Source organism: Muntiacus reevesi, chromosome 19 (assembly GCF_963930625.1).
Source record: "Muntiacus reevesi chromosome 19, mMunRee1.1, whole genome shotgun sequence".
In the NCBI taxonomy this organism is placed as follows: Eukaryota; Metazoa; Chordata; class Mammalia; order Artiodactyla; family Cervidae; genus Muntiacus; species Muntiacus reevesi.
Window position 1 is genome coordinate 42,400,535 of NC_089267.1, and position 15,795 is coordinate 42,416,329.

Here is a 15,795-nt window from a genome sequence, read left to right on the forward strand (position 1 = left end):
TTTCTTTCTTTCTCACATGCACATGGGTGCTGCTGGCTCCTCCTCACTCGGGGAGACTGAAGGAGCAGCTGGTGTTTGAGTCACTGCCTCTCACGGCTGAGGAAAGACCGTGATGGCAGAACCACAACGCGGCTCTTAAAGCTGTTTAATTCTTCGTTGCTTTCCCGTTGCTTCATTTGCTTGGGTCCCATGTTTGGAAGTGTGATTGTGAGACAGGGTGTCCAGGATGTGTGAGGATTTAATGCCCTTGTATGGATGTAAGCTTTCTGGTCTCTGCTCCTGGACCAAGGAGCTCATCAAGGTGCCTGTCATCTGTCCTCCCCTCCTTACAGGTTTAGCTCCCTACGTGTAGTATATAAAACACGCGTGCAGACCGCCTGTCCTTGGCAGTTCCATCATGAGTGGTGCTGAGCACAGGCATTGTCCTGGCAACAGGTGGACAGATGATGTTTCTTTGAAAGTTGAGAACTTTATTTTAGTTAATTGGAGTGAAATAACCTATTGTTTGGTTTGTTTCTCAAAAATCCTGAGTCAGTGTAGGTGATCCAGTCTGTTAGAACTCATCTTTGAAAGATTTTGCTAACTTAAACCATGCTTTTCAGAAACTACAGTTAAAATTTATGATTTCTTTAACAGACTATGAAATAGTTAAGAGATATTTCTTCCTGACCAAAAAAGCCTTTTATTTATTTATTTATTTTATTTTATTTTTTTAAAAAAAAGCCTTTTAAAGTATTTTTGTTGTTATTAATGTCAAGGAGGAGCTCTGGATGGTCTACTAATTTCATATGACCTAGGGAAAAGTGAAAATGAAAGTCGTTCAGTCGTATCCACCTCTTTGGGACCCCATGGACTGTAGTTCATGGAATTCTCCAGGCTGGTATACTGGAGTGGATAGCCGTTCCCTTCTCCAGGGGATCTTCCCAACCCAGGGATCAAACCCAGGTCTCCTGCATTGCAGGTGGATTCTTTACCATCTGAGTCACCAGGGAAGCCCAGTCTAGGGGTATAGATCTGTGCTAAGCTGAGTTCATTTGCATCTGGTTGGTATTCTTGTCTGCTGTGACTAGGCAGCTTATATGACATAATGGGTTTCCCTCAGCTCTTATATTTCTTTATCTGGAAATATACAGAAAGCCAATTCCATCTTCTGAGTTTCATGAAATAATCTTTTCAATCCAATTTGTATTTTGTTTCCCCTGTGAACAACTGTAGGCTTACAAACAGGATTATAGGGAGAGGTGGAAAAGCAGCAGGGACCCGGAGATGAGCCTAAGAACTGTTCTCAGAACCACCAGAAGGGCCAGTGAAAAGCAGCGCCCCCACTTTGAAGATGAGTAGAGTGCAGCTTAGGGAGGTTAAATAACCTGGTCAGGACCGCTCGCCAGCCCTGAAACGAAGAAATACTGAATTGGTTCCAAGGTCTTGCTTTGCCTTTAACCTTACAAATACCCATGCATGAGTGTAAACTTGTTTGGGAATATTCAGCCCCTGTTTCAGCCACTGACACATCCTGACCACTGTCATACATGTTCTCATTTCATCGTCGCTTACTTTCACAAGGTAAGTGTTGTATTTCCCCCTTTTCATGGCAAGAAGTATGCCATTCATCTCCTCTGGGACCTTAGCGCACAAGCTCCTTCTGCTTGGGGGACCGTCTCCAGGGCCGCAGCCCTCACCAGTCCTTTAAATGGCCTCTCTCCTCACCCAGCATTTTCTCATCTGTAAAATGACTGTAAAAGGATTTTATTGGGTTGTGTACTTTCAGTCTTTAATAAAATTATCAACTTAATATACAGTTATCAAATAATAAAAAAAATTTTTTCAGTGAAAAGAAATGACCCCTTCCAACCTAACCACTCTTTAAGAGCAATCATACTGGAACAATTTTGTCCAAAATGCTAAGTAGTGTGCTGTTATTTATTGATTTATCCTCCTAACCTTTATCTTCTAACCTGACTTAGCTCACTTTTAACTTCCCTTCCTGCTGCTGCTCAGTATAAAATATGACTAGTTTTTATCCCTTTATTGTTTACATTTGTAACATTAAATAGTACATATAAACCTCCATTTCTTGTTCTCTCTGAAGCACTTCTAAAGATGAGGACATTAGCTTACCTATAGTTACTTATTCTTTCCCCTTCTACCTTCAAACTCCTGTCTCTTGTTTAACTTTTCAACAATCAAGATTGAGAACGTATTTCTATTCCTTCTTTTATTCTTATTTATTTTTTAATTGGAGGAAAACTGCTTTACAACATTGTGATGGTTTCTGCCGTACAACAATGCAAATTCGTCAACATTATATATATATATATATATATATATATATATCTCCTCCCTCTTGAGCCTCCCCTCACCCCACCCCACCCCCCTAGGTTATCGGGGGGCACCAGGCTGGGCTCCCTGTGTTCTACAGAAATTTCTCAACAGCTATCTTACACATGGTAGTGTCCATATGTTGATGCTACTTATTCAATTCATCCCACCCCCTCTTTCCTGCACTGGGTCCACAAGTCCATTCTCCATGTCCCGCATCTCCATTCCTCCCCTGCAAATAGGTTCATCAGTACCATTTTTCTAGATTCCATATAAATATGCATTAATACACAATATTTCTTTCTTTCTGACTTACTTCACTCTGTATAACACACTCAGGTTCATCCAACTCACTACAACTGACTCAAGTTCGTTCCTTTTTATGACTGAGTTATATTCCACTGTATGTATGTACCACATCTTCTTTATCCACTCATCTGTCGTTGGACATCTAGGTTGCTTTTATGTCCTAGCTATTGTAAATAGTGCTGCAGCAAACATTGGGGTGGGTACATGTGTCTTTTTGAATTGTGGGTTCTCGGGGTATATGCCCAGTAGCTGGATTGCTCCATCATGTGATAGTTTTATTCCTAGTTTTTTAAGGAATCTCCATACTGTTCTCCCTATTGGCTGTATCAATTTACATTCCCACCAAAAGTGCAAGAGGGTTCCCTTTTCTCCACACCCTCTCCAGCATTTGTTGTAGACTTTTTGATTATGGCCATTCCAATTGGTGTGAGATGATACCTCATTGTAGTTTTGATTTGCATTTCTCTGATAATGAGCGATATTGAGCATCTTTTTGTGTGTGTTTATTGTCCATCTGTTGTCTTCGTTGGAGAAGTGTCTGTTTAGGTCTTCTGCCCATTTTTTGATTGGGCTGTTTTTCTGATGTGGAGCTACATGAGCTACTTAAATGTTTTGGAGATTAATCCTTTGTCAGTTGTTTCCTTTGCAATTATTTTCTCCCATTCTGAGTGTTGTCTTTTCATCTTGTTTATAGTTCCTTTTGCTGTGCAGAAGCTTTTATGCTTTTTTAATTGGAGGAAAATTGCTTCACAATGTTGTGTTGGTTTCTGCTGAATTGTTTTTTAATGTGGTAAATTACATGTAACACACAAATTACCCATCTTATCCATTTTTTAAATGTACAGTTAAAAGGTATTAAATATGATTATTCTCTCTGCCAACTGCAGTTAGGTCTTCCTTGCTTCATCCATGGCTTCCTTTATTTATTTGAAGCAAATAACTAATATTGACATTACGCTTTATTCAGAATTTAATAGTGGGCTATGACTATATTGCTTTCTTTGGGTTCAAATGTCATCATGATTCCTGATCTGTTCAAAGGAGACTGTTCCTGGTAAGTTCAAGTGGATTCTTCTTTTGTAAAAACACATATAAATAATGCCATGGTAGTTTACTTCCGGCCATGCCTCTCATTTTTTCCTCTAAAGTTTTTTTTTATGCCTTGCTGTCAGGACCATCTTATTCATCAGATACCCAGTATCTGCTAGTTGCTTTTTGTTTTGGGGGAATCATTTCATTTCTTCTTAAAGTCTGAGTAGTTATTTGGCATTTGAGTCATGCCTTTTCCTAGTGCTTTTTTTTTTCATGGGTATCTCTGGTGACCTCTTTTTCCTTATCCTTATCTTTTTGGTCTCACATCCTCATTCTCCCGGGCCATCAGCTCCATGTCCCCTTTGTCTCCGACCTTCCTCATGGGGCCTCCCACCTCCTACCTCACCCCAAACTGGTGATTCTCTGGCTCTGCGGCACAGCTGCCCTCCTTGAACTGCCTTCCCTGTTCCCCTGAGCTTATCCACCAGCTCTGCAATCCTAAAGCTTTCTCTTTAGGGCAGGAGAGGACTCAGGCTATTCCTTGGCTACTCACACGTGTTGCCCGGGCATCTCAGGGCCCCGACCACCCATCTGAGAAGCCAGGAATTGATCTGAGAACCTCCTCATGAGAGCCACTAACCTCCTCATCCTCCCCATTTGCCATAATTTGTATAATTCTTTGCTGAGTCCCTCAGTGGTCCCTTTAAGGAAATTAGGTCTAAAGGCACACCTACTCTTCAGCATTATTGTTCAGAAAACTTCCATCCAAACTCAGTTTCTACAATCTGAAATAATCTTACGACCTCAATGAAAAACACATTTTTTAAATTTACAAAAGTCTTATAATATACATAAGGCAAAGGCATAAAGGGGATGATAATCCTTTTCTAGCAAAAAAGCCATTACATTTTTCCCCATTCTCATACATCAAAAAATGTATAATCTAATTAAAATTCTAAACCCCTGTAAGGTTTTTAATTACTTGTTAAAGCAGTTGGCCAGATGGTTAAACATAATAAAAGAACACTTTGAAAGGAATGAAGAAAATGTCATCAAAGTTAACAAAGGAAAGGGGAAAAACATCTTACCACAATTATACTGGAGAGTTTATAAAAGTGTCATTCCTTGTTAAAATTTCTGAAGCAGAGAGAGAAGTCGCTTGACAAACTTCATACCATGGTCCTTTGCTTACTTAAAGATCAAACTTGAGGTCACTTACTCATTCTCTGGAACAAGTGTGACCTTCACTCTGGATTTAATAGGAACAACTATGTCTGTTTACTTTCTCCTGCGAGGAGAAGCCCTCAGGCCCTCGTGTAATCAGAAGCACACCAAAATAGAAATAAGCTCAATAAGGATAGAGTTCTGTCAAAGGGCATCTCTCCTACCTAATTTTTTAGCACTTATAGCCGAGTTTGGACGGATGGTTATGTAAGATCCCCTGGGTCTGTGTATAAAAAGGCTTCCTGTGTTTAATTCGGGACTTCAAGGTACAAGGCCCGGCAGGGCACCCTGGGCCCATCCTCGGTGGAGGCGCCTGGCTGGTTTGCCCCTGCCGGCAACAACCCTCAAGGACACAAGGGGTGTCTTCATTGCCAGCTCCTTTTCTTCTCGGCTGGGATCCAGCACAAGCTGCTGTCTAAACAGGTGTGCTGAGAAGAGACTGCTTCCTGGATCCAGAGCCGCCTGTGGGTGTCTTCCTGTGGTCTGGCCTGAGTAGAGGTGTCCACTGTTTGGTTCAGCGCTATTCCTCTAAGTCTGTCTTCTGCATTTGCTCAGAGCCCGTGTTTTTTAGTTTTACTCTCTAACCCATAGGATAGCTACCTGGTGCTCCCATTCTCTTTCCCACCTAACACACCGAACTGGCACACAGCTCAGAGTCAGTTCTGCTCTGCTGGCTGTGTGTTCTCCAGGTCTTGCTATCTATGGAAGCAAGTATATGCCTTCTTGGCAGAATTTTCTTTTTTTGCTACCTGGTACAATATGAAACATCCCCCAAGCAAAAGTAACTCTTGATGTAGCTATTTAACAAGTTCACACCTGATAAGTCTGGATTGAAGTTTAGTCTAAGATATTCGTTTTATTTACTTTTAGTATAAATTGTGTTAATTGGTAGCCAGGGCTAGTTGGATGATATTGGTAGCTAAAAGCCAAAAATAATGCTAGTTATCTCTTCTTGATTATAATACATATCAAAGATACAGTTAAACCACTTCTGTCTCTCAACTGTAGAAGTGGCTTTAAAAGAAGGATAAATATCAGTTTCCTAAAAATTTCATGGAGATGGAATTATTTGCCCCTCCAGAATTTGGAATAAGTGAAAAGTGAAGCATTATACAGAGGTCATGAAGCTCATAGTCCTGTCCTCGGGAGGCAAAAGTAATTTGAAAATGCACTTGGCTAAAGATAAGCTCAATTTCTCCCTCTGTTCTCTCCTCATGCTCTCACACTTAAGGGAGGTATTGGGCCTTCTGGGCAAAGTTCTCATGATGTATCGGTGCACAAGTTTAGAAAAAAACTGGGCAAGCTTGTAGAAAAAATTTTTATTAACGTTCCATTTTTGAAATATAACTAGTCCCCTTGAAGCAGGATATTCTTTTGTTGTTCACACTCCAAATTGGGTTTTGATTAGTGGACAAAAATGATTTCTGGCAGCATGGTGATGGCCTCGGAGTTTTTGCACTGAACCAGTGGTTCTGCAGAGGGCACAGAAGCCCAGGTCAGGGTCGGTGAGCTCCTTCTCCAGGAAGCTCCTGGCTGTGGCCATGGCCAGTCCCCAGGTAGCGCCAGATGAATGTCGTCCTTGGCTCTGAGTGGTACAGAAGCCGGGCCACCTGAAGTTGAGACAAAGAGTGGGCTCTCTCAGACTCCGATTCCTCTCGGGGGTCAGACAGCCTGCTGGCTCTGGCGGCTTCTGGCATCTGTAAAGTCAGACTTCATTCCTGTCACCTTCCAGCGCATCGGTCTGCTCGATGGAGAAAACAGCAACATGCACCGTGGTGGGAACTGGGATGAGGGGACTTGTGGGGTCTAATGCACCACAGAGCCTGAATTTAGTCTTCTCCGTGCGGGGGGAAAAAAATCATTAGCTGTCAGTCTTGCTGGGCTGTCAGCGTCTCCTGCTTTATCCTGGCCAGTTCTGTTTCTCACTGGTTCCCTCTCTGGTGGGAATGGGGTTCATCCACATCATCTCCCAGCTATTCTTCTTTCTTAGATGTCCAGGTTGTCTCTGCTTTAGCCTTTGAGTATAAAGTAGAAATACTGATATGGATGCTGTGAGGATGAATTGCTCCTCTGTTATACAGTGGAGTTTCTGAGAAGTAAGATAGAGGCAGAAACTAGGTTTGGTTTGCTTTTATTTCCCTAACATTTAACCTAGCCTCTTGCACAGTGTAATAGTCCCCTTGGGGATTCTCTAGGCCGACTGGATGCAAACTCTGTAGCAGGTGACAGGACTGATGCGCCTCACTGATGCTGACTTGGAGGGACGGTACTCCCGCCTGGGCTGTAAGCACTGTTGAGTCATCAGTGATGTGAAAGTGATTTCCCTCAAGGCATGTAGTAGAGAAGGCAGTGATAACAGCCACTTTTTGCAGTGAGGTCTTGCTGTGAACTGAGACCTGAGGGCATTTGAGGGCCACTGGTGGTGGCCCGCTGGCAGGACTTGGACTTGACCCATCAGTTCCAGGTGTGGTTGTGTGGGGTCCCCATATCCTCAAGGAAGGCCCCATGCAGAATTTTGGAAAGAGGTTTTTCTCATGTACTAAGTTGTCAAGGACGTAGCTACATGTGGTACTTCAGAGAGGCTGCAGGAGGGAAAAGCCTGTGATGACAGCCCACAAGACACCTGTTTTCTAGTAAGGTGGGGATGCAAGTACTTGTCTTTCAGCGGAAAACAGAATCTCCCCAGACAGGGAATTAGGGAAGACTACAAATGAAGGAGGTAGGGCTTTGAGGCTCACCTTGCAGGGTGGAGAAGAATTTGGTGGGTGGAGCGGAGAGTGGAGAAGCCAGTTCACGAGGAGAGAAAAGCAAGAGGAGAAGAGGAAAACACTGGACTGGATTTGGGGCACTGCGAGTTTGCCAGAGCTTGGCCAGAAGGGAAGGGCACCCCTGGGTGTCACCCCAGGACTGGAAGTAACTCTTCCTTTACTGTTTAATGTTACATCCTAAGACTACAGTTCTTCCTTTCTTGGGCAAATAGAGTGGGAACAGAATAAATTCTTTCACAGAATGGTGGTAAAGAATCTGCCTGCCAATGCAGGAGACAAGAGAGATGTGGGTTCAATCCCTGGGGCGGGAAGATCCCCTGGAGTAGGGCATAGCAACCCTCTCCAGCATTCTTGATTGAGCACGCATCAATGAAAAAAAAATGCTCCCTGTTGTATCAGTAAAGAAAAGATATTGCAGTCTTCAAGTCATCTCACTACAACCACCCTGATGGTGAGCCCTGAGGGGACTCAAGATTCAAACAGGATGCCTGCCGTATAGCAGTCAACCACTGGAGCCACCCTGATCACAAAGCCTGAGGAGACTCAGGATGAAAAAGCAGAGGACGCTGGCCCCAGACAGCAGAGGTGCCCGTCAGCTTGCACACGCTTGCACAGCTCCCGCGTCTTCTCATACATAGAAAAGTGCTAAATTACTTGAGATGCCTGGTTTTCTCTAATTAACAGTAATCTTTTGATATTCTGACTACCTGGTCTTTGTTGCAAAAAATCCTATATATCCAAGCCCCTCCCTTCCCTCTTGGGACCAGCCTCTCAGAGATATCTGAGAGAGTATGTGCTGGGCTTAAGTCCTCAGTTTTCTCTGCCAGATAAAACAGTTCTCAACTTTTAGTTGTGCATTTCTTTTCAATTGACAATAGAGAAGCTAAACGTTCTCCCAGAGTTTCTCTAGGTCATTTCTACTTGTATTGGTTCCTCTCTTCATTCTCTCTCAACAGAAAAAAGGCAGTGATTGGTGAGGTAGCTAAAGGGGCAGATAACAGTTTTGGCCCCAACGTGGATAACTACTTCAGGTTACTATAGGACCTGGAGTCCCATGCCTTTGGTTTGATAGTTCTATACATTTAGTTCTCTAGTTTGATAGATGGGCTTAAAATCTACAGACCAGTTCTCCCCACTTCCCCAGCCAAAATGCACTGGGCATGTTCGTGTTACGTATATCGTACATCTTCGTACGTCTGGATGCTCTGCATAATTGATTTGGCATAATGCTCTTAGCCATGCCATTTTGCTTGTTCTGAGGGTTTGTCTGATTGCAGATACTCAGCCTAAGTTAATATTTCATGAGATTCAATCATAACTTGAGGCTACAAATATGATGGAAGTCATGGCTATTGTTTTTCTTAAAAAAATAATAGACAATTTTGCTGCACTGTTACATTGAGCAACACAAAATGCTATTTGAGCACAAGTCTCATTTCTTTTATTTGCTATGCCTATGAGCGATGATGAATTTTAACAAGTTTTCTAATGATTTAGCCCATTGCTCTCCTAAGGCCATATTATTAAGTCATTTTACTGACTTATATTTACAAAGGGATTATGATATCCTAGGCACAGATATAAGAATTTAACAAGTTTGAGTCATGTAATCCTCTTAACAACCATATGAAATAGATGCCACTATTATGACTTATTTTACGGATAGAGAAATTGGGGCACAGAGAAGTGAAGTACCCTGCCCAAGGTCACACAGATAGATTACATTGCTATTTGAATAATTCACATGCAAGTTCCAGGTTATGTTTGGTATGTCTTCTGTAACCTGTGTGAAAAAGGATAAAAAGAATATGTCTGAGAGATTCTCCCATGCTGTGCTCAGAGGCAGAATTGTGTTTCTAGACTATTTTAATAGAAGCTAATTTTCTACCAGTTACATCAGTAGTTGTCTCCCCGTAAACTCAGTATTTTAACTAACTGCAAATGTTTGAAAGTGAACAATTTCCATTTATATATGACAAACACACTAGCTCTGCCCAAGTCCAGCTCCGCACTGTATAATTATGATCTTTTATGTTGAAAGATGTAGCTGTGGATCATGGCATCTTCCAAGATGACTATATAGTTAATAATAAATGGCAGTTACTGTATGTAGCTTTTTGCTTCCCCTTGTCCCCCTGAAAAAAACTCAGCCATAAAAAAGAATGAAATGTTGCTATTTGCAACAACATGAGTAGACTTGAAAGGTATTATGCTAAAGTGAAATAAGTCACACAGAGAAAGACAAATACTGTATGATATCACTTCTGTATGGAATCTAAAAAATTACAGTGGACTAGTAAATATAACAAAAAAGAAACAGACTTATAGAAAACAAACTAGTGGTTACTAGTGGGGTGAGGGAAGGGGGAGGGACAATATAGAGATAGGGAATTAAGAGGTACAAACTACTATGTATAAATAAAAAGATATATTGTATAACAGGAATATAGCTAATATTTTATAATAACTATAAGTGGAATATAACCTTTAAAATTGTAAATCACTATATTGTACACTTGTAACTTATAGTATTGTACATCAACTATACTTCAATAAAATTAACGAAAAAATGTTAATGTTTATGTAATGGTGTTATATGAATCTCTAACTGGAAAACAGTGGTAAATGTTATATATGCCAAAGAGACTTAAGTGAAAATAATTTATATGTAAATGAATCCTTCTTTGATGATATATTGATGTTCTAACAATGGCGATTGATTCTGAAGCTGTCAATGGAAGGAACACACAAGGTCTCCAAAAGTCACTTTCCCAAGTATCTTTATCCTGATCTCAAAATTCTATCTAAAATAAGCAATGTACACTTTTTATCCAAGTGAATAAAGTTGAAATAAATAATATATATATATATCTTGAAAAAAAATGACAGCAACATTTTCTACGTGCCCAGCACATTCCATGATTATTTTGTTTAATCCCCTGAACCACCCCATGAGGCAGGTCCTGTGAAAGTCTCCTTTCCACAAAGATGGAAACAGGCCTAGAGAGGTTTAGCAGTGGAGGACAGGTCACACAGCCAGGAAGCAGCGCGGCAGGGATCTGAACCTTGGAAGTGTTTCCTGAGCCTCTGGTCTTGGCCACTGTGCTCTGCACCCCCACCCCTGTGCGTGGGGTACACAGCTGCCTCTGGCTAGGGATTAAGAGCTGATCCTGATAAATTTTTTATTGACTTTTTGTGTCTTCATAAGAGCTCACTACCCGTTCTTTGCTGTAGAGCAAGTATTTGAAAAGTCAGACTTCTCCCATTGTTCCTCCTTCATCAACATTGCACTTAGCCTGAGTTCAGCATTTGCTGATATATTGATTGCTAACTGACCTCGCACTGCTGGAGGGCAGAGCAAGAATATGGCACAAGCCTGGGTGGGGCCAAGGGAGACCGTCATGAAGTGGAGCCTGACACAGAACGTGGGAACTATATAGGAGGGAGTTTGTGTGTGCTATAATAGTAGGCACCTTGAGAAGCCTAGGCACTCATTTATAATAACTTCTACTCTTACTTTTAGACAGTGTTTTTTACTTCATCAAGCGTGGTGTCCATTATAGTAGATGCTCAGTTAGCATTTGGTGAATGCATGAATGAATGAAGGACAGACAGAATGAATGGGTTGTTTATTTGGTTTCTTTGATATAAGAGCCTTTGCTGCTTTTCTGGGTTATATTTGCTTCATCCAGCTCTTCCTTCCTGCATGCCTGGATTCTCCTCCTTGCCACCTCCTCCTCTGTCTCCCTCTCCCCCTGTAAATCCAGGGAGTGACTGGACAGTTGGTGGCAAGAAATATTCTTTTGGGTGATGTTCCAGATGGTGGAGGTGCTATAGTTTCAGAGTAGAACCATTCCTTAGGGAAAGTAGGAGTTAAATCTGCCTTCAAGGGACTAAATTACCATCTATGATATTAATGTAGGAATGTGCATTCTGAGTCCTAAGCAGACTTTGGGGCAAACCACTGGAAACTGCATGTGTTTGAGAAGCTCATACCATCCACGCACCTGCAGTGACATCCTCTCTACATCTGTCCTCATGAACAATGGCTCCTTGACTTTGCTGCCTTGCAGAACATTGGTCTATAAGACATCTGGTCCATGCTAAGGTCCTTGATGTTTATAGGACCATGCAGTGCTGTCTAAAATGATCAAAAGGCATTTGGTTCATGCCAAAAGGTCCTTGATACTTGGTCATATTTGGTCCTTTCAGGAATATCCATGGAGACATTTGGTCCATGCCAAAAGGTCCCTGATATTTGGTCTTGCCAAAAATGATTTGGCATGCACAGAAATCAGAGAAGAAGTAAAAGGGATCCAAATCGGAAAAGAAGAAGTAAAGCTGTGACTGTCTGCTGATAACATGATACTATACATAGAAAATCCTAAAGATGCTACCAGAAAACAATACTAGAGCTCATCAATGAATTCGGTAAAGTTGTAGGATACAAAATTAATACACAGAAATCTGTTGCATTTTTATACACTAAAAAATATAGATCAGAATGAGAAATTAAGAAAACAATCTCATTTATCATCACATCAAAAAGAATGAAATACCTAGGAATAAACTTACCCAAGAAGATGAAAGACCTGTACTCTGAAAACTATTAAGACGTTAATGAAAGAAATTGAAGATGACATAAACGGATAGAAAGATATACTGCGTTCTTGGATTAGAAGAATCAATATTGTTAAAATGACTATACTACCCAAGGCAATCTACAGATTCAATGCAATTCCCATCAAAATACCAATGGCATTTTTCACAGAACTAGAACAAAGAATTTTATGAAAACACAAAAGAACCCAAGAAGGCAAAGCAAGCTTAAAAATGGAGCTGAAGGAATCAGTCTCTCTGACTTCACACTATATTACAAAGCTACAGTAATTAAAACAGTGTTGTACTGCTGCACACATACACACAAAAACAGAAATATACATCAATAGAAGAGGGTAGGAAACCCAGAAATAAACCCATTAATCTATGACAAAGGAGGCAAAACTATACAATGGAAAAGAGACTGTTTCTTCAATAAGTGGTGCTGGGAAAATTAGACAGCTACATGTAAAAGAATGAAATTAGAACATTCTCTAACATCTAAAATAAACTAAAAATGGATTAGAGACCTACATTTAAGAATGAATACTATAAAACTCCCAGAGGAAAACATCACAGGGCACACTTTGACACAAATCACAGCAATATATTTTTGAATCCATCTGCTCCAGAGAACAAAATAAACAACAGAGACCTAATTAAACTTAAAAGCTTTTGCACAGCAAAGGAAGCTATAAACAAAATGAAAAGACAAACTAGAGAATAGGAGAAAATATTTGCAAATGGTGCAACCAACAAGGAATTAATCTCAAACATATAAACAGCTCATGCAGCTCACTATTAAACGAATAACTTTAAAAATGGGCAGAAGATTTCAACAGACACTTCTCCAAAGAAGACATGCAGATGGCCAAAAGCCACGTGAAAAGATGCTCAATATCACTAATTATCAGACAAATGAAATCAGAACTATGAAGTATCATCTCACACCAGTCAGAATGGCCATGATCAAAAAGTCCACAAATAATAAATGCCGGAAAGGGTGTGGAGAACAGGGAACCCTAATACACTGTTGGTGGGGATGTAAATTGGTGCGGTCACTATGAAAATCAGTATATAGTTTCCTTAAGCTGAAAACAGAGCTACTATATGATGCTGCAATTTCACTTTTGGGTATATACATCCAAAGAATACCATAATTCAAAAAGATACATACACCCCAGTATTCACTGCATCACTATTCACAATAGCTAAGATGAGGAAGCAATGAAATGTCCATCAACAGAGGAATGGATAAAGAATATGTGGCACATATATACAACAGAATATTACTCAGCCATAAAAAAGAATGAATGAATGCCATTTGCCGGGCTTCCCAGGTGGCACCAGTGGTAAAGAGCCCATCTGCCAATGCAGGAAATGTAAGAGATGCGGGTTTAATCCCTGGGTCTGTAAGATCCCCTGGAAGAGGGCATGGCAACCCATTCCAGTGTTCTCGCCTGGAGAATCCCCTGGACAGAGAAGCCTGGTGGTGCCCATAGGGTTGCAAAGAGTTAGACAAGACTGACTCGACTTAGCACACACACACGCAGCAACATGGAGGGACCTAGAGATTTTCATACTAAGTGAAGTAAACCAAATATCATATCATAGCATGTGTGAAGTCTAAAAAAAAAGATATAAATGAACTTACTTTCAAAGCAGAAACAACTCACAGACTTTGAAAACAAACATGATTACCAAAGGGGAAAGGTGGGGGGAGGAGGGATAAATAGTTTGGGATTAACATATACACACTTGAGTTCAGTGGCTTCGGTCATGTCCGGCTCTTTGCAACTCTTTGGACTGTAGCCCACCAGCCTCCTCTGTTTGTGGGATGTTTCAGGTAAGAATACTGGAGTGGGCTGCCACTTCCTGTTCCAGGGGATCTTCCCAACTCAGGGATCAAACCTGCCTCTCCTGCATTTCAGGCAGATTTTTACTTGCTGAGCCATCAAAGAAACCTCTACATGTACACACTACTACATATAAAATAATCAACAAGGACTACAGTATAGCACAGGGAACTTTACTCAATATTCTGTAATAACCTATATGGGAAAAGAATTTGAGATAGGGTAGATGTATGTATAACTGAATCACTTCATTGAACACCTGAAATATAGCATTGTAAATCAACTATACCCCAATGTAAAATAAAAATTCAATTTAATGTTGATGTATGGCAGAAACCAACACAACACTGTGGAGCAATTATTCCCCAATTAAAAATAAATAAAATTAAAAAAATTAAATTTAAAAAAAGATGCAGTATTAGGGACACTGCATTCCTGGTGCCAGCTATAGCTTCCCAGAGTTTTATTTTCCAGTTGGAGCTTTTCACTGATACATCATGCCAGCATTGGGGCAGACTGTACATTAAGTGGTTTTCCTTTCTGTGTCTTTGACAGATGTGCCATCCCCACACCAGCGAGCCTCGGCCAGGATGAAACCAATAGAAGAAGGGGTGGAAGATGACGATGAGGTCTTTGAACCTGCATCATCAAATACATTTAAAGTTCGTCAGTGGCCTTGATCCCAAGAGAGGATTCAAGTTACCAAGAGGGAAATGGTCTTGGAGAGATCCTGAAAAATACCAGCACTTTTTCACGGCTTTTAGATTTTTTTTCTGCTTTCATACACCCAGCTTGGTAGAGTCTAAGGGTAGGAAAGTGGGGGAGATTAAAAAATGGGAAGGTTACCTTCTCTTTTTACTGGTCAGCTTTTAGTTTCACTGAGCCTTCTGACTAAAACGTGTGCTATTTTTGAGAGAGACATTTTCACAGTGTTTTCTAGATATATTATCACTTAAATTAAAAAAAAAATCTTAGTGCTTTGTCATTTCAAATGCCTTCACTTATCTTCCAAGTTGTTGTTTGCTTTCATCAGACAGTTTATCCTCTGCTGTGGGAAATTTGCTTAAATCATCAAGCAGGTCGGTGTGACTGTGGCCCTTCACCAGGCCACCCACTTGAGGGAAGCCCCCCTGAACGGCTGTGCTCCATCATGCCCCACTAACTTCATCTTGTGTACTCCAACTCTGAGTTAGACCCATTATGTTAAATAACAAGAAAAGTCGCATGTGAAATTATTTTCAGGTGAGCTGAGCCAAAAGCATCTTTTGCCAAGAGGTGATTTCTATGAGAGAAGATATAAAACTCAACTACCCCAGGGTCACTTCATTTTCCTAAACTCATTTTTTAAAGCCAGCTATTTTAGTAATTTCACTTGAGTCAAATTTACATGCTTGATCACTCACTGAGAAAAATTCCACAGACTGGGTATCCAGCTCCTAACACATTCATCAAATGAACAGCTTGTTAACCTCACCATAGAAAGGCTGATTTCACTTTCTGCTATAGTGGTCTCTTCTGTTTGCTACATTAAGATTTTATTTTGGGGAAGTGAAACAAAGGTGAGCGAATGACTTTACCTTGACTTTAAGACTTAAGATATAGCAGCTTGAACTTTCTCTCAGTGCCTGAATCAAGTGTATGAAATAACGGTGTTAATACCACTTTAACTATTGAAGTGACGCTATGTA

The 15,795-nt window shown here is 40.8% G+C and overlaps 1 protein-coding gene across 3 annotated transcripts in view; it reads left to right on the forward strand.

Moving 5' to 3' along the window:
* The window catches only part of BVES (blood vessel epicardial substance), a 42,618-nt gene extending 27,537 nt beyond the window's left edge, over nucleotides 1–15,081 (forward strand). For all 3 annotated transcript variants that reach the window (XM_065911433.1, XM_065911432.1, XM_065911434.1), the window contains one exon: nucleotides 14,663–15,081. In XM_065911433.1, coding sequence (XP_065767505.1) covers nucleotides 14,663–14,787 — 125 coding nt within the window. In that variant the 3' untranslated portion in view covers nucleotides 14,788–15,081. The remainder of the gene's footprint in view (nucleotides 1–14,662) is intronic.
* Nucleotides 15,082–15,795: the final 714 nt, after the last annotated feature.